At 49.5% G+C, this 26,974-nt stretch overlaps 2 protein-coding genes across 7 annotated transcripts in view; one reads left to right on the top strand and one right to left on the bottom strand.

The window, feature by feature from the left end:
• Positions 1-26,974, bottom strand: part of Csad (cysteine sulfinic acid decarboxylase) — a 27,126-nt gene continuing 152 nt past the window's right edge. The window contains exons 1-16 of one of the 2 annotated variants that reach the window (XM_029469778.1): positions 26,563-26,581; positions 11,607-11,682; positions 11,267-11,403; positions 10,902-11,028; positions 10,728-10,818; positions 10,267-10,373; positions 9,748-9,863; positions 9,052-9,131; positions 8,645-8,699; positions 2,663-2,779; positions 2,521-2,585; positions 2,212-2,293; positions 1,649-1,848; positions 1,470-1,521; positions 1,232-1,321; positions 1-480 (exon numbers count right to left, since the gene is read on the bottom strand). In XM_029469778.1, the coding sequence (XP_029325638.1) occupies positions 307-480; positions 1,232-1,321; positions 1,470-1,521; positions 1,649-1,848; positions 2,212-2,293; positions 2,521-2,585; positions 2,663-2,779; positions 8,645-8,699; positions 9,052-9,131; positions 9,748-9,863; positions 10,267-10,373; positions 10,728-10,818; positions 10,902-11,028; positions 11,267-11,392 (1,482 nt within the window). In that variant the 5' untranslated portion in view covers positions 11,393-11,403; positions 11,607-11,682; positions 26,563-26,581 and the 3' untranslated portion in view covers positions 1-306. Of the gene's footprint in view, positions 481-1,231; positions 1,322-1,469; positions 1,522-1,648; positions 1,849-2,211; positions 2,294-2,520; positions 2,586-2,662; positions 2,780-8,644; positions 8,700-9,051; positions 9,132-9,747; positions 9,864-10,266; positions 10,374-10,727; positions 10,819-10,901; positions 11,029-11,266; positions 11,404-11,606; positions 11,683-26,562; positions 26,582-26,974 lie in introns of those variants that run through there. The other variant, XM_021183119.2, reaches the window with a different exon arrangement.
• Positions 26,533-26,974, top strand: part of Znf740 (zinc finger protein 740) — an 11,481-nt gene continuing 11,039 nt past the window's right edge. For all 5 annotated transcript variants that reach the window (XM_029469784.1, XM_029469781.1, XM_029469785.1 and 2 more), the window contains exon 1: positions 26,533-26,669. The gene's annotated coding sequence lies outside the window, so the exon portion shown is untranslated. The remainder of the gene's footprint in view (positions 26,670-26,974) is intronic.

The following is a 26,974-nucleotide window of genomic DNA, read 5'->3' on the forward strand; positions in this document are numbered from 1 at the left end:
TTTTGAGACAGAGTTTCTCTGTGTAGCCCAGCTCTGAAGTCCAGGCTGGCCTCAAACTGCCTGCTTCTGTCCCCCCAATGCTGGTATTAAAGGTGTGTGCCCCTGTGCCCAACTTTATAAAAGCATATTTCGTAAGAACATACTGTAGTGTGTTTAGACACCTTCCTGACAGCCAATACTTAGCTGGGAGAGTGAGTGTGTGGGAGCACACACAGTCAAGGCCACTGTTTCCTAGAAAGGTCGATTTTGAGAACCCAGGAGACTACGCAGAGCTTGGGTGGGGCAGAGAGCAGCAGCAGCAGCAGCTCACAGGTCCTGGCCCAGGAGCTCCAGCTCGCCCAGAAGGAAATCTATATCGGCCTGGGCCAGTATGGGGTTGGCCACCACCATTCGGAAGAAGTTGGCCCGGGTCCCATGGGGCTGGTAGCCAATCATCATGGTCCCCTTCTTCACCATGCGTTCCTTGAGCACAGGGGCCACCTGTGGGTAGCAGAGGGAGAGCTGAAGCAGCCGGCCCAGCTCCCTGGGCCATCCCCACACCTCTGCGGCACACTCACTGCTCACACCCCTTTCCCACCACATGCAACCTGAGTGGCCTTCTCCGATCCCTGCTTTCTTCCTCCGTCTCCTCTCTCCAGGAAAGTTGGAGCTGGGAACACCGAGCCAGACCTGTCTCTGATATTCAACACTGCTACTCCCAGCCTCAAGCCTCCATCATCAATACCCTCTCCCCCTCTTAGTTCCTGGCATATTTCTGAGCTGTGCCATGTAATCTAGAGGTAACTTACCAAGCCGCCTTGAACACAAATGTACACAGGGGACACCACCTCTGCAGTGACAGCCCCAGGAGAGCAGGGCGCTGATGTTCCTGCAGGTTACTGAGGCTGCCTGCACTAACCCATTCTTAGAAGTAAGGATAAAACATATCCCCCTGCCTCTGCAAGCACATCTGGGATGATGAGCTATTCCTGATCTGTCTTTGGCCTTAGTTCCAGCACAGACATCTGTGTGGTGCACACTGGTGACTTCCTCTGGTAACCCCCTCTGTTTCCTTACTTTCCAGAAATATATTTTTCTCCCTACCTGCCCCCCATTAAAAATGAAGGTAAGGAAGTGCCTGCCATCTCAATAGGCAGGAATATGCAATACCAGGCAGAGCCAGCAGAGGGCAGAAACATACCTGCTGCTTAGTTCCTGGAACTGGGTTACCAGAGGGCAAAGACTAGACTACCTGAGACAGCCTTTGGCTGTAATCTGGACTCTCCTTCTTCCCCCGCAGGCTGGGAGGCACAAACCAGAAGCACACGTTGACGAACTCGGGCTGAGGGGAGGGATGAGGGAGGTGTGAGTTGGGGAAGGAAGGAAGGAAGGGGTTGTTTCCCTGTCTTTGCTCCTGGTCCTTTATGAGGCTTCATGTCTGGAACAAGGTGGGGGCTGGGAGAGGTATTCAAAGGAGCCAGGAGTCCTACCTCCATGACCAACTCAAATCCTTCCCGCTTTTTAATCTCCTCCACCAAGTACCTGGGGGAAAGGGTAAGAAAGCACACATGGGGGAAAGGAAGCGACAGGGAGACGGAGGAGGCCTACAGAGGCCCCAGGAAGGCCATGGAGAGTGGAAGAGAAGGAGATCTGGGTCCTTCATGCTTACCGGGTGAGAGCAAAGGCCTGGTCGATGCGCCGCTCCAACCCCTGCCCACCCTGTGCCTTCCACATGAGCCATAGCTTCAGACAGTCCACGCGGCGGCCACACTGCACCACCTTGTCTCCGGTGTCCAGAGCCACATCGTAGAACTTGTCTTGCTGGAAGAGGTAGCTGGCCTGGGATCCATGGCAGCGCTTGAGCAGGTTCTGTGGGGAGGGAGCTATCAGCAGGCCGTCCTGAGGTGCTACGCAGCAGGGTCTCAGCTCAGCCTCCTCTCTCCTCCCTGGATTTAGCAGCACTGAGGCAGCTGCCAGCCAACACAAGAGCTCTTCCCAAATCCCGCCGCAGATCCCTCCGACCATAAGAACAAGACAGAAATCCTTTCTGTCCATGGAAACAATTCTCTGGGTGCATGCATGGAGCTCAACACGGGGTTAGGGTGGTCAGAGAGGTGTGGCTTCGGCTGGAAGGGCTCAGGGAGCATGTTAAGGCCCAGATCTCTCTGGCGAGACAGACAAACTAGGCTCTAGAGAAAGGAAGGCTGGGGTCTGGAACCAGGGCAGACCCACCGAGGTGTCCCGGAGAAGAAGAGCGGAGCACTGCAGCCCTGCGGCGAGAAGCTTGTGAGGGTTCCAGGCCACAGAGTCAGCCCTGGGTAAGACAAGGCAAAGCTGGGTCAGTGGCTCCTCCAACCAAGATCAAGGTCAAGGGTTACCCTTCCCCTGCAGCCAGGAAGAATTCCCATAACTACCCTCCCTCTAATCCAAAATCAATCATCTGTCCGTGTCCCATCTCACCCTCCCCAGGCTCCCTTGTTTGTAGCTATCCTGAGAACCAAGGATTGGAAGGAAGGGATTTGGGAGGGAGGTCGTATGCACCTCTGGATCCCATCCAGGAGATGCCTGTGTGTCCGAGACAGCAGGACGCTCCCACCCCAGGCGGCCTGTGGAGCAGGAGGAACAGCGTGGGTCTTGGCCTCAGCGTAGCCCACCCTACCCCCGTGACCCAAGTCTCACTCACATCCACATGGAACCACAGTCCGTGTCGCTGGCAAACATCGGCAATTGCATCCAGGGGGTCAAAGGCCCCTAGCACGGTAGTACCAGAGGTGGCACTGACCAGAAATGGCACAGAGCCCTGTGGCCAAAAGGGAGAGGAAAAAGAAGCTGTGGAGTCATTGTTAGAACTGGTCAGAGGCTGTTGCTAGGCCCTAAGCTCCCGGCAAGCCTTTCTCAACACTGAGTCAGCCTCCTCTGAAGCCTGCAGGCAGGGGGCGCTGTATCTCGGCAGAACCTAGGTTTACCTATCTCCATGGCTTATGCTCTTTCAAAAACTTTTAATGTTGGGCTGGGACGACAGATCGACCAGTGAAGTGACTAGTTTGCAAGTATGTGGTGGACCTAAGTTCCATCCCCAGAATCTATGTAAAAAAAAAAAAAAAAAAAAAAAGCTTAGGTATGGTGGTGGTGGCACGTGCCTGTAAACCCAGCTCCAGAGAGCCAGAGATAGGCAGGCCCTGGGGCTTGCTGGACAGCCAGCCTCGTCCAGCTGGTGAGCTCCAGGCCAGTGAATGAACACCTCAAAAACAAGGTGGATGACTCCTGAGTGCAACACCAGAGGTTGATATTAGGGTTCCACATGCACACCATGACATATGTACACAAACATGCAGACTCAGGAACACACATGCACATGAACACACACACCTACGAACATGAGCATGTAATGTCTTCCCCCCACCCCCTTTTTCTTTTCTTTTTTTCCCTCAGAGCTGAGGACCAAACCCAGAGCTAAATCCCCAACCCCAACATGTAATGTCTTTTTTTTTTTTCCAAGATTTATTTATTTATTATATGTAAGTACACTGTAGCTGTCTTCAGACACTCCAGAAGAGAGGGCGCCAGATCTCGTTACGGATGGTTGTGAGCCACCATGTGGTTGCTGGGATTTGAACTCTGGACCTTCGGAAGAGCAGTAGGGTGCTCTTACCCACTGAGCCATCTCACCAGCCCCATGTAATGTCTTAATGAAGGTCAAACACTACTGAAAAGCCCCAGTACTACAAAAGTTCATACTAACATCGGATTAGTAATTAAAAATAAAATTAAACTACTACAGAGAAAAGCCCAAGCACAGATAGGTTCACTGATGAATTCTCTCCAACATTTAAAAGGACGCACACTGCTGGGTGGAGAGGGAGGTGGCTCAGCAGCTGAAAGCACTGGAGAACCCACACACACATATTAAATAAATTTAAAATAAATCTTGTAACAATGAAAGCATTGTCTGGGGTTGGTGAGATGGCTCAGTGGTTAAGAGTGCCGACTGCTCTTCTGAAGGTCCCAAGTTCAAATCCCAGCAACCACATGGTGGCTCACAACCATCCATAACGAAATCTGATGCCCTCTTCTGGAGTATCTGAGGACAGCTACAGTATACTTATATATAATAAATAAATAAATAAATAAATAAATAAATAAATAAATCTTTAAAAAAAAAAAAAGCATTATCTGCTCTTCCAGGGGACCCAGGTTCAAGCTCCCATAAGACAGCTCATAAGTCTCAGAGGATTCAACACCCTCTTCTGGCTTTCCTGAGAGCCAGGCACACACATTGACACACAGATACACATACATACAGGAAAATCACACACACACACACACACACACACACACACACACAAAAGTAAAATTAAAAACAATGAACAGGTAATACAAGCTCACAGGCATCTCTTCCCCCTAAACAGAATACATAAAACCAACCAGAGCTGGAGACAGACAGCTCAGAACAAGAGCACATGCCTACCTGGGCTCCCACACCAAAGGAACCAAATGCAAACAGCAACAAGAAGACACACTGTCAACTGTGTGTACACAGTGAAACATGAGCCCAAACATGACACCAAGAGGCAGGTATGACAGTGCACACACATTCAATCCCAGCACCTGGGAAGCAGAGGCAGGCAAGTCTCTGTGAATTCAAGGCCAGACTGGCCTACACTGACAGCTCCGGGACAGCAAGAACCACATAGTGAGACCCTGTCTCAAAAATGAAAAGAAACTAAGAAAATAATCTCCTGTGGCAAGGCCTGGTGGCGCTGGCCTATAATCTCAGCTATTCAAGCAGTTGAGGAAGACTGACAAGTTTAAAACCAGCAAGAGATACATAGAGAAACCCTGTCTCAAAGAACATGAATCAGTCAATCAACTGGTTAATTAATTAAAGTTTCAAAGTGAGCTATGGAGCACTCAGTGATGGAGCACTTGCTTGAAATGTCCGCTGCCCACCACCCTAAGTATACACACAACGCTACGGGAAGCCAAAGGACTGGCAAGCGTGGTACCCCGCTTCATTAAATTATGCTGTGTGTGATGGTGCACACCTCTCAGCACGTGAGAGACAGAAGCAGAAGGTTATATTTGAGTTCAAGGCCAGCCTGATATAAATTCCTGCCACTGAGGGAGGGCTACATAGTTAGACTCTGTCTCACAAAATAAAAAATAAAGACAAAAATAATGTGAATGATGAGGAAGTGGGCAGATGGCTCAGCAGTTACAAGCACCTGCTACTGCTGAAGACCTGCAGTTAGTTAACCCTAGTGCCCACCCCGTTGACTCATAACTACCTATAACACTAGTTCCAGGGAATCCAACACCCACTTCTGGTCTCCATGGGCATTGCGTTCACATGCATGCCCATGCACAGTCATACATAAACAAAATTAAAATTAAAAATGAGCCTTTAAAATTTTAAATAGCTGGGCAGTGGTGGCGCACGCCTTTAATCCCAGCACTTGGGAGGAAGAGGCAGGCAGATTTCTGAGTTCGAGGCCAGCCTGGTCTACAGAGTGAGTTCCAGGACAGCCAGGGATACACAGAGAAACCCTGTCTCGAAAAACCAATCAATCAATCAATCAATAAATAAATAAATAAAACTATAAAACACTTAAGATATAAAAAGAAACTTTGTGCTCCTTCCTGGGTTAGGTAAGATATGATATCCAGACACAGGGAACGAGGCAGGGTTGGGGGCTGGGGGCAGCAGGACTCCCTGGTAAAGTTGCTTGTCTTCATGTCTGACGATTTGTGTTTGACTCCTGGGTCCTTCAAGTGGCAGAAGGAGAGAACTAACTCTCAGAAGTTGTCCTCTGACTTCCACACGCATACTGGGGCACAAATGCACTCAAGAGGCTGAGGCAGGAGGATCACTCTAAGTTTGAGGTCAAGTTGGGCTATACAGCAAGACCCTGACTCAAAAAAATAAAAATAAAAAAAAAATGGAATTATCAGTAAGTAATTCAGCTTCTGGGTATGAATCCTTAAAACTAAAAGCAGTTTCCACCGTCTGGGTCTGGTTCAGTGAGCCCCTGAGGTTCATGGGTTGAAATTTAATCCCCATTGTAAAGCATTGAGAGTAGAAATTTAATCCGACTGTGATGCCATGGGTGGGGCTTAGTGCAGGTCACAGGCTGAGTCCTTATGGTTGACTACTGTTAACTGGATAAGAAGAGGGAGAGAGACCAGAGGAGACACCCACCCTGTCCCTGTCTCTTGTCATGTGATGCCCTGTACTGATGTGGGGTGCTCTGCCAGCAAGAAAGACATCACCAGACTGAAGCCTTGAACCTTGGACCACAGCTGTGAGCCAAAGCAAACCTCTTTTCTTCATCAAGTCACCCAGCCTCAGGTATTTCACTGCACTAACTAAAAGTAGATTAATCACGTGAAGAGGCAGTTGTTGGGATGGACGCAGCAGTGCTCACAACGGCTAAAGTGTAGGAGCAACCCAATGCCTATTGATAGATGAGTGGATAATCAAAATGACAAATGCCGACAACAGAAATTAAGTTACAACATGACCTTCCAGACACGCTCACACTGTATGCAAGCCCCAGTCCTCTGGGTTGCTCTGAACAAATGTCATAATGCCCCTTGGCCTGTCAGGAAACAAACTGAAAGCAGAGCTGCTCTTGCCTTGAATGTCCTCCCCTGACTAAGAGAGTGGAGCATTGGCAGCCCCAGCCCCAGGAAAGTTCACCTGGATGGGGAAGGCTGTATGGGTGTGTGGGGTGGGGCGGTGTGCTGTGCGTGTGTGTACATGTCTGGGATATGGGAAGGGTGGTGTGTGTGCATGGGGGCTGTGCATACATGGGAGGGACTATGTGTATGAGGGGAGTGTGCATGAGTGTGTGTGCGTGTGTGTATACACATGAGTGTTTGTGTGCACGTGTGTGCATTAGCGTGTGTGTACACACGAGTGTTTGTGTGCGTGTGTGTGTGTGTGTGTGTGTGTGTGCATATGGTGTGTGTGTGCTGGGGATGTAGCTCAGTTAGCAGAGTGCCTCCAGCACTCATGAAGCCCTGGGTTAATCACCAACACAGCTTGAACCAGATGGTGGTGCATGCTCATAACCTCTGTACTCAGAAGGCAGAAGCTGGAAGGTCAGGACTGACCGTTGTCCTTGGCTACACAGAGGGTTCAAAGCCCACCTGAGTTACAGGAGACCCTGTCAGAGAGAGAGAGACAGAGAGAGAGAGAGAGAGACAGAGAGAGAGAGGGGAGGGGAGGGGAGGGGAGGGGAGAGGAGAGGAGAGGAGAGGAGAGGAGAGAGAAAGAGGAGAGAGAAAGAGGAGAGAGAAAGAGGAGAGAGAGGAGGAGAGGGAGGGAGAGGGGAGAGGGAGGGAGGAAGGGAGGGAGGGGGGGAGAGAGAAGGAGAGGGAGAGGGGAGAGGGAGAGGGAGAGAGAGAGAGAGAGAGAGAGAGAGAGAGAGAGAGAGAATGAATATGAATCAATACCCAGTGTTGGTGAGCATGCAGACAAATTAGACCATCATGTGCTGCTGGGGCTGGAAAATGGCACAGTCACTTTAGAAAACAGGGTAGGAACCCCTAGCCTTAGCCAGGAACTGAACAGCTGTTGGCTCCTGAGGGGAGTCAGTTTTCTTTAGGGTTTGGCACTTGGGACCACACTGCAATGAGCAGCATATACTGCCATCAGTAGGCTATAGTGATGGAAATGGTGGTGATGATGATGATGACAGACAGGCGGACATAGGTTGTGATGCTGTCCTTCTGGAAGGCTGAGTTCAATGCCCAGCACCCACATGGCAGCTCATAACTGTCTGTACCTCCAGTTCCAAGGGATATGAACTCTGCATGCAGTGCATACAATATTGCACAGACATGTATGCAGGCCAAACATCCATGTACATAAAATAAAATTTAACTAATCACTTAGCTATAAAAACAGATCTTTTGGAAAAGAGAGATGGCTTGCAGTTAGAAGCACTGGCTGCTCTCACAGAGTTCAAAGCCAATCCATGCTGCCCAGCAAGAACTTGTCTTAAAGTAACAGCGGCAGCAGACAGCAGCTGACGTCAGCGCATCCACACACAAAGTCACTCTGAGCGCTCTACACACTGATTAATCCTTACAACAACCTTCTGCAATGACTTCTACAGTACACCCATTTCACAGACGGAGAAACTGAGCAGAGATATCATCTGCTCGATCAACGGGCATTATGGTTTTTTCATCTCATGCTTTGTTCCTGGAAACATTCTCACGCACAGAACTCTACAAGCCTGTGATAGGTAACAGCAGTTCTCTGAGTGGAAGGACTGTGAATGTGCAGACAATTATATTTAAAAATTGCCACGCACAAAAAACATGTCCCACTTGGAGGTGAGGGATGACGGCCCACCTCCTCCCTACGCCAGCAGTGCTCACCATGCCTGCACAGCCTCCTCACCACCTCCCTGTACTGACCCTGACCCTCAGACCACAGAAACCTTCCACACTATGACGCCTCAGGCACCAAACCCCCTTGGGACTCCCTTGGAAATTCAGAGCCTAACCCACCTACAAGTCTCTACAGCATCTCTGATACTAACAGATGTGAAAATAAAGGAGAGGCGTGAGGAGAATCACCAGCAGAAGAGCCCAAATCACCTTTCCTGAGGGGACAGAAGGGCCCACCCCACCACCCAGAGCTCTCGCTCACCTCAGCCTCTGCCAGATTGATCTGCCTCTCCAGGTCCTCAGGGATCATCCTCCCTCTGGAAAAGAAAGACAATGAGTGAGTGGAGAAGACTCACTCAGGAGCTCTAGACCAGGAGGGGTCACCTGACACTGCTGGGTAAGGCAGCGGGGCAATGCAGAGGCCACTGTACAGACCAAACCTCAGAGCACAGGGTGGGTTGCTAGTGGGCAGTGAGCAGCAGAGGCAGGTGGCAGGTCTGAAAGAGGAGCGGGTAGGGGAGGGGCATCGGGGTGAGGGCCTGAGGCCAGAGTGGTTTTTTGTTTTTTTTGTTTGTTTGTTTGGTTTTTTTTTTTTTTTGGTTTGTTTTGGCACGTAGATGACACAGTGTGCCCAGCTGGGTCAGGGCCATGTCGGCAGAAGACCTTCACCTCTCATCAGCCTTGACCACTCGGACACTGTCGGTGCCAAGTCCCAGAAAAGCAGCTCCCTTGGTGATGGAGTAGTGACACTGTAAAGACACAGAGAGCAAGTCAGCGTGACCTGAGAGGGGTCAGAGGTGCTGAGGATAGGAGGGCAGAGACCGGCAAAAGCTATGTGAGCTGCGATCGATGGGACCTGGTGGCCAGGGTTTTCAACGGATCTTGTTTTGTTTTGTTTTCTGACAGGGTTTCTCTGTGCAGCTCTGGCTGTAGACCAGGCTGGTGGATCCACCTGCCTCTGCCTCCTGAATGCTAGGATTAAAGGCGTGGACCACCACACGGCTCAAGTGCTCTTGTGAAGGAACTGTGTTGAATTCTAGTTAAATAGAGACTTAGAGCTGGTCGGGCTGGAGACTCTCTGCGTTTCTAACAACCTCCCGGGTGATGTCAATGCTGCTGGACCATGAACTTCCCTCAGAAGTGAACCTGTGTCTACTGCATCTGCCCCCCCAACCCCACACCCCCACGCCCCCCCAACCCCCAACCCCCACGTCCCCCCACCCCCCGCCCCCCGCCCCAAAGAGGCAAAATAAGCAGAAGCATGTATTCGGCCTCCTTGGAAGGGAGCACAGCCACTGAGAACAGGGAGAAGACTTGAAGGGTCTCTGACTGAGCCGGAGGAAGATCACACTCAGGAGTCCCTACCTCCTTTGAAGTGAAGAGAGCCAAGGGTGGCAGGGCCCGGAGGCCCCTCTGCTTGCAGTCTGGGTAGCGCTGAAAGCGGGCCAGGTTCATGGCGTACATGTTGGAAATGGAGCCACCTGTCACAGGCGGGGTGGGAGATGGAGGGAGAGGAGGGGAGGCAAGACTGACGTTTTCTTCCCCCCCAAAAAAACCTATCCCCCCCCCCCGAACTGAACAAAGAAGCAGGCATCACATTATCTCCCAAGCCACAAATTCCCAGGGTTCACAAATAGCACACTTCATGGAACAGTTCCAGGACCAGAAAACCCTGTACACCCTGAGCTGCCCGATAGAGACGAATTCCCCATATGACGACCCCAGAGCACCGAGATAAGGGGACTGGGAAGCCTCTCCACTGCCCAGCCCAGTGCAGCGAGAGAGGAAACACCATGACCCCTCCACACTAGTTACACAGAACAAGAGAGAGTACAGGAGGCAGACCCTTTACCAAGACCCAAGGGAAGCCCCCTTCTCACATACCAGGACAGAAGACCCCATCCCCAGAGTTCCAGCCCACCAGGGCACGGAGTTTCTTCAGCACCTCCTCTTCCATGAGCACAAACACGGGGGCAATCTCATATGTGTACCTGCCAGAGAACATGGGTGACAGAGGCCGGGGTGAAAGCACTGCCCAGCTAAGTCTTTTAGGCTAAGGGGAGGTGGAGGGGATGAAGTAAGGATCCCAAGAGAGAAATTGGCAGGTGTCAAAGAACCAGAAAGACCACGTGAGAAAAATAGTCAGGAGGCATAAGGAGGTTGGCAAAGGAGCCCAGGGACAGACAGCCGGGAAAACATTCTGACTGACAAGGGGCATCTGTAGAAAATGGTGGCAAGAGGTAGAAACCACTCTCCTCTCCTACCCAGATGCCCCTCCACCCCCCACCTCCACCACCCCCCGGCCAACCCAAGCCCTTTGTGAACAGAAGGCCCAGATGGCTCACTGGCTAGTGTTGAGGCTCTCCGTGATGATGCGTCCAGCCAGAGCATGGGGATCTAACCCTGAGAAGAGCTGGTTGAAGAACCGGGGATGACCTGGAGAAGAGGAGCAGGCAGAGGACTCAGGTTGGAGCTGGGTACCGGGGCCCAAACCCCTCTTGCCAGGCTCCCAGGCCCACCAGTCTTGACACTGTAGTGAATCACAGCCCGGCAGCGTGCCAGGATCTGCTCCCGGGACTCGCCCTGGCTCTGCAGCTCCAAGTCCAGCAGCTGCTTAAGTTCTTCAGGCTCCTTCCATTCGCAGACCTAGGAGGAGAGGCCAAGCAAGGCGCAGAGATCTTAGACCCCTGGCTGAGATCTGGCCATCACATAACAGATGCAAGGCATCAGCAACTTGCAATTAAGACAGGTCCTGGATGTCTTTCCAAGTGTGCCCAAGCAAGGGGAAACAAAGGACGTGACCCAGAGTGCCAACTATGAGGTACACCAGGGACAGGGATGAACTCAAAATGATAGGCAGCAGGAAGGAGGAGACAGAACCCACCTTCTCAGAGGCACTGGTCCCCTTCAGAATGGCCTCATCTACAACAATCCCAAACACGTCCCGGAGCAAGGCCTCCACAGCCATGGGGTCCCCATCCAGGGTCCTGAGTGGTTTTGAGTCAGCCATCAGGATGAAATCTACAAGCAGGGTGAAGCCATTCCTCATTCAGCCTGCAGCGCCACCTGGACCCCAGGAAGGGCTTCTACCTGGCACGGGGGCTGAGGTCCTGGCTGAGTTCACATTAGGGCAGTGGCAGTATCCGAGGAGATGGTGGGAACAAAGACAGAAAGGTAACCAGTGCTGAGCAGGGGGGAATCGGGGCCACCAACGCGACACTTACCTTCCAGCTCAGGAGGGTTCAGAGAAGGATCAGACGAGCTGGTGACAAGGTACGCAATGGACTTTTCAGGATAGGACTAAGACAGAAGCAGAGGGAGCAGGGTAAAGCCAGAGTCACATGGCAGTGGCATTACTCTCATGACCCTTGCCCGAAAGAGAACTTTTACAGATTTGGGACAGGGACAACAGTGAAGTTCCCTGCATAATCATTAGCCGACAGTGCAGGGCGGGGCACGAGAAGCAGGTGGCACACTAGCCTCAGTGAGCTGCTGTGAGTGGAGAGGAAATTCCCACTGTGAATCTAAGCGCTCAGGGGCTCAGGGGATGGGAGAAGACTGGAGGAAGGCCAGGGCAGAAAGACCCAGGAAACAGGCCAGGGAGGGCCTGAGATGTGCAAGACACCCCACAACTGAGACTTTCCAGAACTATCCTAGCTTTCCCTCCTCCCCCTCCCCCCTCCAGCCCCCCCACCACCACTTTATTTTTTCGAGACAGGGTTTCTCTGTGTAGCCCTGGCTGTCCTGAAACTCACTCTGTAGACCAGGCTGGCCTCGAACTCAGAAGTCCGCCTGCCTCTGCCTCCAGAGTACCAAGTGCTGTTTTTTAAAGTTGCATGTATTCCAAGCTGGCCTCCAACCTGATGGGTATCCAACGACGACTTCTGAACCTCTCACTTCCTGCATCTACCTCTGAAGGGCTGGGCTTATAGGAATGAGCCACTATGCCCAGTTTATGTCATCCTGGGACTCGGACCCAAGGCTTTGCATATGCAAGGCAAGCAGCCTACCAACTGAGCTCTATCCGTCCCCAAGTACCCCTGACCCCCTTCTCTCTAGACAGAGACCTCAGCATAGCCCAAGCCTGCCTTAAAACTAAAATCCTCCTGCTTCCCTGTGATTTGGCAGGCCTATGTTGTCAAGCCTCCTCTGTGCTGGTTCCTGAAGTCAAAGGAGGTCATGCTGAGGAAGCCCTGAATTACACAACCACAATCTTTGCCATCCAGGCTAGGAAGACATAACCCCTGCTCTGCTGGACAGACACATATATGCAACAGCGACAGTCCAGGGCCTGGTGGACCCTGACCCTCGGTGTCCTCAGAACTCAAAGCAGGAGTCCCAGGAGGCTGAAGTCTGGGGAGACCTGTGAGGGGTTGGAGCTGAGACGAGACTGGACAGGAGAAACAGCAGGTAAGGCGAGGTGAGAAGCACCAGGAGTAGAAAGGCGGCGGAGGCGGCGGTGGCCATGAGCCAAATGGGGATGAGCAAGGCTGGTCCTAACTCAGGCAGAACTGACCGGCTGGGATACAGGAGCAAAGGCGAGTGACTTATGGCAAGTCTTGACCTAGGAATTTAATTTTACCCTGCAGAAAGTCACCAAAGGACTCTGTAGCAAGTCATATATCATTAAACTGATGCTGAGAGCTAGGTGTGTTGGTTCAAGCCTGCAACCACAACTGGAAGCAGAGGCAGGAGGATCACAGCAAGTCCCAGGCCACTTTTAGCACTACATACAAAGTCCCTGACTTGAAAAGACAAAAACAAAACAAGAATAGAATGAGAAGGATGAGCTAGGTGGTGGCCTACCTCTTCAATCCCAGGACTTGGGAGGCAGAGGCAAGCCGGTCTCTGAGTTCAAGGCCAGTATGGTCTGGTCTACAGAGTAAGTTCTAGGATAGTCAGTGCTACGCGGAGAAACCTTGCCTCCAAAGTAATAATAAGAATGGGAAAGATGGTTCAGTGGGTAGACTCACCTTCTAATGCACCTGACAGTAGGTGTTTGATTCCTGGGACCCACATGCGGGCCGAGAGAACCAACTCCCACAAGTTGTCCTCTGGCCTCCACACTTGCACCAAGCCACATGCACACATGTACAAAAGAAAATAAATAACGAGAAATATAATTTTAAAAACTAATTTTTAAAAATGGATGCTTTAGGCCAGCGGTGGTGGTGCTCACCTTTAACCCCAGCACTCAGGAAGCAGACACAGGTGGATCTCTAAGCTTGAGGGAAGCCTGGACTAGGGTGAGTTCTATGACAGCCAAAGCTACACAGAGAAACCCTGGCTCAAAAGAAATCAATGCTTTCAGCTGGATGTGTGTGTACCTACTACTATAATCTCAGTGCTTAGGAAGTTCAGGCAGAAGGATCACTGCAAGTCTGAGGCTAGCCTGCGGTACATAGTGAGTTTGAGGACAGCCTAAAGTACATAGGAAGCCCCTGTCTTTAAAGAAGGAGAGGAGGAGGCAGAGGAAGAAGAGTAGAGGGGCGGGGAGGGGTTGTAGGGGAGGGGAGGGGAGAGGATAAAGCTAATGTCCAAGAGGCAGGTTTTTACCGTCTGGATGCAAGAAAATTGACAGGCAAGGGGCCAACCCCACCTGAATAAGGGCAGACAGAAGAAACCAGGTTTGGTCATTCTCTGGTCATACACAAGATGCTTACAAAATCTCTGTTGAAGGAAATGGAAGAATCAAAGTTGACCCTGGAGTTCCAGGCCTTGGTGACTGAAAAAATGATATGCCCCAGGACAATTATGGATGCAAGAGGAAAGAGTTGAGTAAGAGCTGATGAAGGACCGCCTACAGGTGTTCATCCAAGTGGAGGGCCCACAAGTGGGAACAGCCTGAGACCCACAAATGAGGACAGCCTGGCTAGAGCCAGCCAGAGATGCTATGGGAAGCAGGGAGGTCACCTCGAGATCCCAGGGAGCTGATTCTTTGTGGTACTCAGAGGAAGGGGTGAGGAGAGAGGCCGACAGACGCTGAGGTCGAAGGAGCCCCAGGAGAGGGCGAGTGGATCTGGAACACAACCACCTTCCTGAGAGGAACTGCTCAAACACAATCTACTGTCAGTACTCACTGGCCTCACTGGCTAGAGAATCGGATCCAAGGGATGCTTAGACGTTTTATGAGTACAGCCTGGGGAGGTGGGAGCACTGGCCAGGATGTGGGAAGGAGGGTCAGTCCTTCACAGGCACCGGGCTAGCTCCCCTGCCCCAACAGTGGCGAAGAGTACGAAGGTCGAGACTAATTAAACAAGCAAACTGGGCTAGGGTGGCCATCAGAGCTTCCCTACCACATGGAAGACCCAGCAAAAGCAAACAAAAACATGGGCCCTACTCCATGACTTACCGTACACCACCTTCTGCACTTAAAATGCACCGCACACCCTCACACTTGTTCAGGGTAAGTCTACAAGCCTTAAAGAGGGAGCTGAATTTCAAAGATACGCGGCACCTGTCCGGGTTACACACCAGTTCTGTGGCCTGGTTCATGGCTCCCAGTGTCCAGCTGGGCTACTCTCCTGCCTCCTATCCCATCATGCGTAATTATTGACAGCTGACGCCTTAGTTCTTTCTCGTCTGCCTTATTTTTCCAGATTAAACGTTCTGCTGTTGTGATGTCAGTGGCCTTCTGATGAAGGAGATATGGCAAATGTGTGTTTATTCCACTGTGTCTCAGGGGATGAACTCAGGGATCACGAATTTATAGAGTGATGCCAGTTTGGAAGGCTGTGATTTTTCCACAGGCAGCTGCAGCAGGCATGGTGCATTTGTGAGGAAATGCAGGCTGCTGCACTGGGGGTTTCCCCCAGGTGGAGTCTGTGGTAGGAGAGCACAACTGTGGAAAAGAGACTATCAGAAAGACACTGGTTGAAACAAGGGACCATGCAATTGAGGTTGAACAAGGGAAGTTAAGGAAAAGAGGAAGAAGCTGTTCTGAGGAGCTCGTGGACTGGAGATGCTGTGCAGACTTGGCCCTGCAATGCTGGCGTCCTCCTGCTTCGCCTCAGCAGTCTGTCTCAGAAAGACCGGATGACAATCTGCATGACCCTCACTCTTCCCACCCCACACCCATCTACTAGGTAGCAGCCATTCCACCCTCTTCTAAAGAAACAGAAGGCTTGTTCTCCGGAGAAATGGGAACATCAGAGCCATTTCTGGGATGTAAGAACATCGGAAAGGTAGACTGGACACTGTCTTGACACAGGAAAAGGTGACCCTTGCCCCTAGTTGTCAGGCATCAATTTTCCAGGGTCAGAGCCTGGAGATGATCTCTCTGAAGAAACAAAATCCAGAGAAAAGATTCACCCTTGGGGCTGGAGGTGGGGCTTGATGGCATAGCTGGCCTCGCTTGCACAGGGCCTCTGTTTGCCGACAAAAAAAAGCACAGGCCTTCCCTATCAGTGATAAAAGCAGAGAAAGCTCACCCCACCCCCACCCTGCACCCAGAATCTCAGTCTGTTTACTCAGTCCCCAGTGAGCACTGCTTACTTTGGTGGACACTGGAAAGGGAAGAGAACTCAAAACCACGAAAACCACGGTGGAAGACAAGAAGTCAAGTCCACCACAGACATGGCTTTGTTTGGCTTTTATAGTATTTTCAAAACTTTAAAAATTAGGGACTGAGCTAGGAATGGTGGTGCATACCTTTAATCTCAGCACTAGGGAAGCTGAGGCAGGAGGATTTTTGTCAGTTCAAGGCCAGCCTGGTTTACATACTAAGTTCCAGGATAGGCAGACCTTGGTAGAGACTCTCTGTATATATTTAAAAAAAAAAAAAAAACAATACTCTCTGTCTCAAAAATATACACTACTATAACAAAACATCTGTTTCCCAGCCTGGTCCTGTTATTTACAGCTTTTACAGCTCACTCTAGTGCACACAAGGAATCGATTTATCGGTTTCTTGGATGTCCTTTCAGAGTTTTACTGCAAATACTAACAAATGTGAACATATTTTTTTCCCTTTTTACACAAGAGGCACAAAATCATTCTACAATTGTTTTTTTCTCCACAAATAAAACATGGGTAATCTTATTTAGTATGTATGGAACCTCCTCGTTGTTCTTTAATATAATGGCTTTATGGAGATATAACTTACATACCACAGAGCACAGCCCTTTATCCAGGGGTTTTAGTATAACCACAAGCTTGTGCAATCGCCACCACTACCTAACTCAAGGACCTTTTCTCATCCCAGGAATAAACTCATCTGGCTCCTGCCTCCAAAACCTCTGGCAACCTCAAATCTACTTTCCACCGCTACAGATTTGCTTGTGCTGGGCAGGTCCTAAAAAGCACACAACAGAAGCTGGTGAGATGGCTCACTGGTTGAGTGTGTGCACTGCTCTTCATTCAGAGGACCCAAGTTTGGTCCCTAGCGCCACTTCAGACAGCTCACAGCTACTTTGTAACTCTGTTCCCTCTTCTGCATGCACCCACAATTCTCTTTCTTTTTTAGCTTTATTTTTATGTACATTGATGTTTTGCCTGCCTGTATGTCTGTGTGAGGGTATTAGATCCCCTGAGCTGGAGTTACAGACAGTCGTGAGCTGTCATGTGGGTGCTGGAAAATGAACCCAGATCCTCTAGAGGAGCAGCTGATGTTCTTAACTGCTAAGCCATCTCTCCAGCCCCCACCCTTCTTTAAAGAAGCATATAATATGTGGGGGGTTGTGACTGGCTCCTTTTACTTAGCACACTGTTTTCAAGGCTCATCCTTGCTGTATGTAGCATGAACCAGCATTTCACTCCTTTTCATGGCGGGATCCTGCTCTTTGTAGATGTATACTGGGCTTCATCTGGCCATTTGTAGTTCTTGATATTTCAGTCATTTTTTTACTTGGCTCTGATAGGCAGTGCTGCTATGAGCGTTTGTGTACAAGCTTTTGTGTGGGCCTGTGTTTTCAACTCCGCTGAGGACACGCTTAGTGGTAAAACTGCTGAGTCACACGCTAACTTTGTTTAACCTTTTGAGGAACTGCCAAATTGTTTTCCAAAATAGTTGCTATTTTACAGTTCCACCGATAATGTCTGAGGACACCAGGTGTGCCGCGCCTTTGCAGAGGCTTGTTACTGTCTGCCTTCTTTGCCACAGCCATCTGCATGCTTGACGGGGGCCAACACTTAAAAAACTTGTACCAGCATATAAAAATGTTCAACTAGCAAAATGGCTCAGTGGGTTAAAGGCGCTTGCCACCAAGCCTGACCCCCTGACCGTGATCTCTGGACTCCATGTGGTAGATGTAAAGAATTGACTCTGGATGAGAAGTTGTTTTTTGACTTCTATACACACACACACACACACATACACACACTCATTCTTCATTCTCTCTCTCACACACACATATATACACACACACACACACACACACACACACACTTATTCTCTGTCTCACACACACACACAAACATATATATACACACTAATACATACACACTCACACATGCACACACTCATACTCACACATATACACACACATGATACACATATAGCACACATGATACACACATACATACATTTTCACACACAGATATACAAACTCACAAAAATGTACACACACATCCACACTTACACACATACTCACACTCATACATAGACATACAGACAAGCACACAGAGACACACTCATCCATACACGATGAGTAAACATAATTTTTAAAATGTCCTACAGTGCTTTTAATCCCAGCACTTGGGAGGCAGAGGCAGGCGGATTTCTTAGTTTGAGGCCAGCCTGGTCTACAGAGAGTTCCAGGACAGACAGGCCTACACAGAGAAACCCTGTCTCGAAAAACAAAAAATAAATAAAATGTCCTACAGGGCCAGTAAGAGGCTTAGCAGATAAAAATGCCTGGCACCAAGCCTGATGATCTGAATCTGACCCAGGAATGCAAGGTGGAAGGAAAGACTTGATTTGCAGAAGTTGTTCTCTGACCTTCTTCATCTGTGTACCACAGCAAATACGTGTGCATACACACAGGCACACACACTAAGGACATAAATATAATTAAGGTTTTTGTTTTTGTTTTTCATTTTTTGGTTTTTTTTTTTTTTTTTGAAGCAGGGTTTCTCTGTGTATCCCAGGCTGCCATGGGAACTCACTCTGTAGACCAGGCTGGCCTGGAACTGAGAAAGACCTGCCTGCCACTTCTGGGATCAAAGGTATGTGCCACCACTGCCCAGCTAAGAATTGCACTTCTTCAACATCTTAGTAAATGTCCATGCTCTTAGCTTCAGCAAGACAGAATGACACCCAACTTCTGAAATTGAGGAGTAAAAATATCCCAGGGTCTAGATGTGTAGCTCAGCCCTACAGTGGTTTCCTACTACGTATGAGGTACTGACTTGACTCCCAGCACACCATACACACACACACACCTCAGTATGGTTTTTATGTAAGTGAATAGTCAATTTCTCTGAAGCAATGACACACTTCAAAACCGCACTGCCCCGTGATAGCCCAACAGAGTCTTCTATTTGTCTGCTTTATGAATTGGGGGTTGTGCTGTGTGGCCCTGCCTGCTCCTGCACTCATGAATTTAAGCAGTCTTCCTGCCTCAGCTTTGCGAGCACTGGGCCTTTAAGTGCATACTCCTGCCCTCAGTTTCGATTTCTTTCCTTTCTGTAGTCCTGGGTAGAACACAGGGCCTTGTGGATCCCTGACAAGCATTCTACAACCTCAGCACAGCTTAAGAGACTTAAGACTCACGCAATTCCAGTATTTATGGCTGAGGCAGGAGGATTGCCATAAGTCTCTGGGTAGCCCAGACCAAAGGGTGGGTTCCAGGCCAGCCTGGTTTATATAGTGATACTTTTTCCTCAAAAAAAAAAAAAAAAAAAAAAAAAGTGTATCCCTCTCCATGGTTTATAGGGTTTATACTAATGGTGCGGTCCGCTAAAGCACTGAGGCTCACGCCCATACTCCAAAAGCCTGACTGAAAGAATCAACCTCAAAACAAAGTGCTGAGGAACTCAGGCCTGCTTCAAAGCTTTGGCTCAAAGTTAGCATGTGGCACATCTGTTCCATGTCGCTGGCCAGTGAGCCTCGTGCTGGGCTCTCTGCTTCTGGGCGAGCGTGTGTCCCTCCTATACAAAGGCAAGCCAGGACAGAGGGTGCAGAGGGTTATTGCTGGGCACGGGCCCTTTAGACTCTGCGTGTGGTTGCAGCAGGTCTGCTCTGCCCTGGCTCTTCCGCCTGCAGCCAGGTAAGTCTGATGCCCTGGTCTAAAGGTTTCCCCACTTCTTCTTCAAGGACATCTCTCAGTTGCACTCTCGTTTCTTCAATCCTTGTCCTCCCCGCCTTCTTCATATGTTATGTTGCTCGAACTCTTGTAACACGTCCCCTTTAGCACCTCCTCTTGGCAGTCAACTTCCAGAAGTTCTATTTTGCTTAACTTCCTTTCCTCTTGATCCCCTCAGCATACCACCCCGTAGTTCCTACCTTCAAGACTGCCATGAAGTTTCTTGCCTCCAAACTGAATGGATTCAGTTCATCCATATCCTTCATGAGCCATCTGACAGCCGTTATTTATCAGTCTGTCTGTCTCACCATACACACCTGGGCTCCCTCACCTACATCCCCATCTATCCCTATGCATTTTTCTTTTTGTTTATTTGGTTTTTCAATACAGGTTTTCTTTGTGTAGCCTTGCTGGCCTTGAACTAGCTCTGTAGACCAGGCTGGCCTCAAACTCAGAGATCTACCTGGGTTGGGGGTGGAGGGCACATGTGTTCATGGTACCCATAACATCTAAGTATCCAAAGAATCCATAATTTTAAATTCCCAGAAACTTGGAATTACAGGTGATGTGGGTGATGGGAACTGAACCTGGGTGAATCCTTGGTATTTTTCCACCCCCGTGCACTTATTAAAAAGACTGGAAGAGACTTCAAAATATTACTGTGGTGTTGGAATGAATCTTAAGTGATTCGGAGTCTGTGTTTATACATCTCTAATCTTTAGCATGATCTGTGCTCATGAGTGCTCTCGTAGAGGGCAGTGTGCAGGGTCTTCCCCTATCGCTCTCCACCTTACTTCCTGAGACAGACTCTAACAGAGGTCAGAACTCCATGTCTCAGGTACACTGGATGGCCAGCAAGTCACCAGGATCAACCTGCCTGTCATTGCGTCTGGCTTATGGGTGGTGCTGGGGATGTGAATTCAGTCCCCATGTTTGCATAGTAGGCTCACTCACTAAGCCATGGCCCTAGCAGTCCTAACTCACCTTTGTTGTGACAAATAACCCCACAAAAACCAACTTATGGGAGAAAGGGTTTATTTGTCTTACAATTCCACTTTGTAGTCCATCAATGGGGGTGGGGTAGGATCTGATGAATCTAATCATGTTACATTCACAGGCAGGAGCTGACATATACAGGGGTCTAGAGAGTTGGCTCCATTGTTAAAAGTACCAGCTGATCTTGCAGGAGACTAGGGTTAGATTCCCAGCATCCAAATGGACTGTAACTATAGACCCAAGAGATCCAGGTCCCTCCTTTGGCCTCCTCAGGCACTGTCTGCATGTGCTACACATACATACATGCAGGCAAAGCACCCATACACATACAATTAAGTTTTAAAAAAAGAAAAGAGTAGGCAGAAATGAATGCACACTTCTACCTGCATGCTCACTACCCAGCGAGCCCTCTATCTATCTATCTCTTATACAGTCCAGGGTTCCCAGCCTGAGAAATGGTCCCCCCCCCACACACACACAGTTGCCTGGGTGAAGGACGTACCTCACAGATGTGTCCACAAAGCCAATACGATTTACACAGCTCCTCAAAGAAGACTCATTATGGCTCGTTAACAAAGACGACCATCAGTGTCCCCCTTCACATTATACAATTATCTCACATTACATACACCATTAAAATAAAAGTTACTTTAAAATAAGAAGGGACTGAGAAGGTTCTGAGTGTGGTACTTCAAACCTTTTCTGATCTCTGTGAGTTCAAGACCAGCTTGGTCTATATGTACGTTCCAGGTCAACCAGGGCTGCACAGTGAGACCCCGTCTCAAAAAAAAAAGTAAAATCAATCAACCAATAAATAAATAAATAAAAGCTAAGAAGGAGCTGGGGATATTAGTTTTGTGATAGGCAAGGTCCTCCATTCAATCCCCAGCACCACAAAACAAAAACAAAAATTCCGAATTACATACACTGCCAGGCTCCAGGAAATGTCCCTTGTACATCACTCTATTTCCCAACTTCTTTATTCAGTCTCATCAAAGGTCTAAGGGATGGCAAAGGGAGCTAGACAGCTTGTTTCTATTATGCAACCCGTGCTGGCCCTCAAGAGAATGGGTTCAGCTTGTTCAGCAAACATTGACTGTCTATGTCTGCCGCTTGACTGGCAACTGCCCCAGGGACTGTGTTTGTCCTGTGGGTTCCAACTAGCGGGCAGCAGAGGAACCCAGGTCCAGACTGAAGGCAGAAGCATGTAAGGGAGCAGGCACACACTCCAGAGAGGCTCTGCTGTACAGTCTGAACCCCTGCCCAGTCCAGACGCTCAGGTGAAAGCCACCAGCTGTCCTGCACTTCACACTCGACAGGCTCATATTCATCAGGGTCATCACTGCAGCATCTGCTGATGTGATGGAGAAAGTCTGAAAGAGGCTGAGTTAGGGACCTTGCACCAGAGAAGCCCTGCCTGAGGGCAAAGAGATTTGGACTGTAAGGTACCGCCAAAAGTTCTTTCAACTAGGCTTATTGAAAATGAACCAACTGTGTCCCTCGAGATGGCTCAGCAGGTAAAGCCACTTGCTCTCAAGCCTAGTGACAGGAGCTCTTCCATCCCTGGACCCACCCACGTGATAGAAGGGGAAAACAGACCCTCAAAAGTTGTCGTCTGGCAATGCATTGTGGCACCTGTCTTTAATTCCAGCATTTGGGAGGCAGAGGCAGAAAAACTCTGTGAGTTCAAGACCAGCTTGATCTACAAAGAGTTCCAGGACAGTCAGGCCTACATAGATACATCATGCTGGAGAAAAAAATAAAAAGCTATGCTCTGACCTCTACACGGACACATATGTACCCATACACACAAGTACATACAAAATAAATATACATGTTTTAGGGCTGGAGAGATGGCTCCGTGGTTAAGAGCACCAACTGCTCTTCCGGAGGTCCTGCGCTCAATTCCCAGCAACCACATGGTGGCTCACAACCATCTGTAATAGGAGCTGGTGTGTCTGAAGACAGCTACAGTGTACTCATATACAAGAAAGAAAGAAAGAAAGAAAGAAAGAAAGAAAGAAAGAAAGAAAGAAAGGAAAAGAAAGAAATCTTTTTAAAAATATACATGTGTTAAAGAAAAGTTTGAAACCTGGCATATAGCTGTGCTTCATGGCACTTATTGTTCTTGCAGAGGACCCAGGTACAGGGTCATCCGTAACTCAGTTCCAGGAATCCCACGCCCTCCACTGCACGCATATTATGCACATACACACAAGCAGGCGAAACATCCGTACGCTTACATTACACACATGAATAAAAAACAAAAATAACCCTTCAAAGTATTTACATGGTCACATTTCACATTTACTCACAGAGTCTGCGTAAGTGCAGGAAGACAGCCACATAAAGACGTCCACGCGCCCCAAGCTGGGCTCACACTCACCGTGTAGCTGAGGATGACCTTTTAAGTTTCAGGTGCTCCTGCGTCTCCCTCCCAGCTCGTGAATCTCACCTTCACTAGGAACTGCTGCCTGGGTGGGGTTTGTTTTGTTTGTTTAATTTTGTTTTTCCACCTTGGGACAGTCTCACTGTGCTGTTCTGGCTTGTGAATTCCTGGGTTCAAGTGATTCTCATGCTTCAACCTCCTGGGCAGCTGAGGCTACAGGTCTGGCTCATCTCACACAGCTTTTGTTACGAAACAATTCTTAAAATATGAACTCACTTAGATATCTATCATGGACTATCTGCTGGGTTTGAAACCCAATACTCCAGGGTGAGGCAGGAGGAATGTAAGAGACTTGGAAGCCAGTGTGAGCTACGGAGTAAGAAACCTATTTCAAACAAAAACAGAAAATAAAATACAGGGGCTGGAGAGATGGCTCAGTGGTTAAGAGCACCGACTGCTCTTCCAAAGGTTGAGAGTTCAAATCCCAGCAACCACATGGTGGCTCACAACCATCCATAACAAAATCTGATGCCCTATTCTGGAGTGTCTGAAGACAGCTACAGTGTACTTACATATAATAAATAAATAAATTTAAAAAAGAAAAGAAAATACAGTGTATAGTACATTTTAGGTGACAAAAAAAAAAAAGTATGAACTCAGAAAAAGTGTCTCATTGTACTGAGTCCACCAAACCAATAAGACCTGGGGAGTAGTAGAGAATAGTAGAACACTCAGGGGCTGGGGCTGGAGAGATGGCTCAGCGGTTAAGAGCACTGGCTGCTCTTCCAGAGGTCCTGAGTTCAATTCCCAGCAACCACATAGTGGCTCACCATCTGTAATGGGATCCAATGCCTTCTGTGTCTGAAGACAGTGATGGTGTAACTCATATACATAAAATAAAGAAATCTTAAAAAAAAAAAAAAAACTCAGTAGCTAACAGCTTGTCTAACATAAGCCAGACCATAAATTCCAACAAGTCCCACTATCAAAAATATAACAGGGCTGGTGAGATGGCTCAGTGGGTAAGAGCACCCGACTGCTCTTCCGAAGGTCCAGAGTTCAAATCCCAGCAACCACATGGTGGCTCACAACCATCTGCAACGAGATCTGGTGCCCTCTTCTGGAGTGTCTGAAGACAACTACAGTGTACTTACATATAATAAATAAATCTTTAAAAAAATATATATATATATAACAACAGGGACTGGAGAGCTGGCTCAGCAGTTGAGAGCACTGGCTACTCTTCCAAAGGACCTAAGTTCAATTCCCAGCACCCTTGTGGTGGCTCATACTGTTACTTCAGGTGGCCTATAAGCATCAGTAACTCCATTCTAGGTATATTCCACACCCTTGCCTGGTCTCTAAGGGTACCAGGCACTCAAGTGTTACACAGACATACACATGCATACACACATAAAAATAAAAAAATTAAATATCCAGTAATAAGAAACAATAACAAGAATGATTATCTTCAAGAGCTTGGCTAGAAGAAAAAAATTATGTAGTTTTGTATTCTATAGACTGGCAATGGATTAGGTGGTTCTTTGTTTTCTAAAGATTGTGGGGGCTGGAGAGATGGCTCAGTGGTTCAAATCCCAGCAACCACATGGTGGCTCACAACCATCCTTAATGAGATCTGACTTCCTCTTCTGGAGTGTCCAAAGACAGCTACAGTGTACTTACATCTGATAAATAAATCTTTAAAAATAAGTAAACAAATAAATAAAAAAATAAAGTTTGTGTATCTCTAGCAGGTAGAACTTGCTGTGTATACTAGGTTGGCCTTAAACTCACAGGGATTGGCCTGCTCTGCCTTTCAGGTGCTGGGATTAAAGATATTTGTCACACTCCCCTGCTTTTTTTTTTTTTCCCAAGACAGGGTTTCTCTGTGTAGCCCTGGCTGTCCTGGAACTCACTCTGTAGACCAGGCTGGCCTCGAACTCAGAAATCCACCTGCCCCTGCCTCCCAAGTGCTGGGATTAAAGGCGTGTGCCACCAACACCTGGCTACACTCCCTTGCTTAAGCTAATGTTTAAAACTGTATGCTTGTTTCTGATGTGACTCTGTCCATGCAAGTTCAAGAGCCTGTACACACTTGGACGTCACCAGAGGGTGTTGTATGCCCTGCCTATTCCTTTAGAAGCAAGGTCTCTCCCCCAACCTGGGGCTCTAATTTTCTCAGTTAAGGTGGAATCCAGCAAGTCCAGGGGATTCTCCAGTCTCCACCTTTGTCAGAGCAGGCTTGTTAACCTGGATAACAGAATCCAAACTCTGGTCCTAGTTTCCCAGCAAGCACTCTTTTTTTTTTTTTTTTTTTTTTTTTTGTTTTTTTTTGGTTTTTCGAGACAGGGTTTCTCTGTATAGCCCTGGCTGTCCTGGAACTCACTTTGTAGACCAGGCTGGCCTCGAACTCAGAAATCCGCCTGCCTCTGCCTCCCGAGTGCTGGGATTAAAGGCGTGCGCCACCACGCCCGGCTCCCAGCAAGCACTCTTAACAGCTGGGTCATTTCTTCAGGTCCCTAATTTGTTTTAAAAACATTCCTGGTGACATGTCTCTCCATTTTATGTCAGTTTCAGAATGACCCAAAAGAAAATGGAACTTACTTTAGTGGTGTAAAAGGTGCAGGACTGTGGTAGGAATCCATATGTTTTTTGGATAGTGTCTTACTGTCACTTAAACTCACCAGACAGCAGTTAGAATAGAAACTGGGACTTAAGTGGAATTCACGTTTCCTTCTGCCAAGTGTGCACTTAGAATAGTTCTATCTTTTAGCAGAATTCCTCTCTAATGCTACAAGTGGGGCTCTAGTATTCGAGGATAGGCTCAAATTTCCAAAGGGGGCTTGGCCCAGAGGACAACACGCACTTCCAAATCTCCAAGAAGACTAGTCCACTGAAGGGAAAAAGGCCTTTCTTGAAAGGAAGCCTAGTGTAGTTAGGTCAAGACTGCGGGGCCGGAGTTTGCCTTGAGAATTGAGGGAAGTCACTGAGATTGTGGTTTAGTGAGTACCGCAGGACTGCGCAACAGCTCAACTCTCCTCCCAGCTGACCTCAGTCTGCAGGTCTGCACCCCACAGCAGCAGGCACCGGAAAAACAGACCTCACCAAGCTTTAAAAAAAAAAAAAAGATCAGAGGTACGAACTGTCCCGGCTTCTACCTGGGGCGTCAGGAGAGAGACGGAGATTCTGCAAGAATCAACCAGCGCACCTAGCGAACCTTCTCAAAGAACACTCAGTACCTAAAGGTTCCCTAAAGGTTCCCGGCGAGCCTGGGAGCTGCCCTCAGTGAAGATGGCGGCCGGGGCGCTCGCGCGCCACGGCGCACGCGCCGCCCTTCGCACCACCCTCCTCCGGTCCTCCGGGCCGTCCCCCTCCCGCTCGCCAGCTGCAGCTCTCCGCGAGTCCCCAGCCTCACCCCTTTTCGGAGGGCCCCCCCCCTCCTGTCCCGGCTCCGGAGCCCGGAAGTGGATGTGGCCGCTTGGCAAAAAGGGGGAGGGGGAGGGAGAAGTGCTTCCGGGGAAACGGGCCCGGGGTTGGTGTTTGTAAACTTGCCTCGGTCCCGACGCGGGCAGCGGCGGCCGCGGGCTTGGCACGGGGTGCCTGGGGCCTGGAGGGGGCGCCGCGCGGCGGAGGAGACGACGGGAGGCCGCGCCGGGCAGGTAGGCGCGCGCCGCGGGGAGGCAGCGTCGAGCGGGAGGGCGGGCGAGCGGGCGGGCAGCAGCTCGCAGGCCGTGGGGCGCCGCGCGCGAGGGGGGAGGGGAGCACGGCGGAGGAGGGGCGCGCGGCGGAGGGAGGGGGCGCGAGGGGAGGGCCGCTGCCGCCCCGCCCCCCACCGCCCCGCCGGGAGAGGGGGGCCTTGCCCGGGAAGGGGGGGCGGTGGCGCGGGCGCGAGCACGCAGGTCACGCGCGGCTCGGCGCTCCCGGGGATGCGCGCTGCGGCTGCCTGCAGAGCGCGCGCACACAC

The sequence above is a fragment of the Mus caroli genome, chromosome 15 (genome assembly GCF_900094665.2).
Source record: "Mus caroli chromosome 15, CAROLI_EIJ_v1.1, whole genome shotgun sequence".
Lineage (NCBI taxonomy): Eukaryota > Metazoa > Chordata > Mammalia > Rodentia > Muridae > Mus > Mus caroli.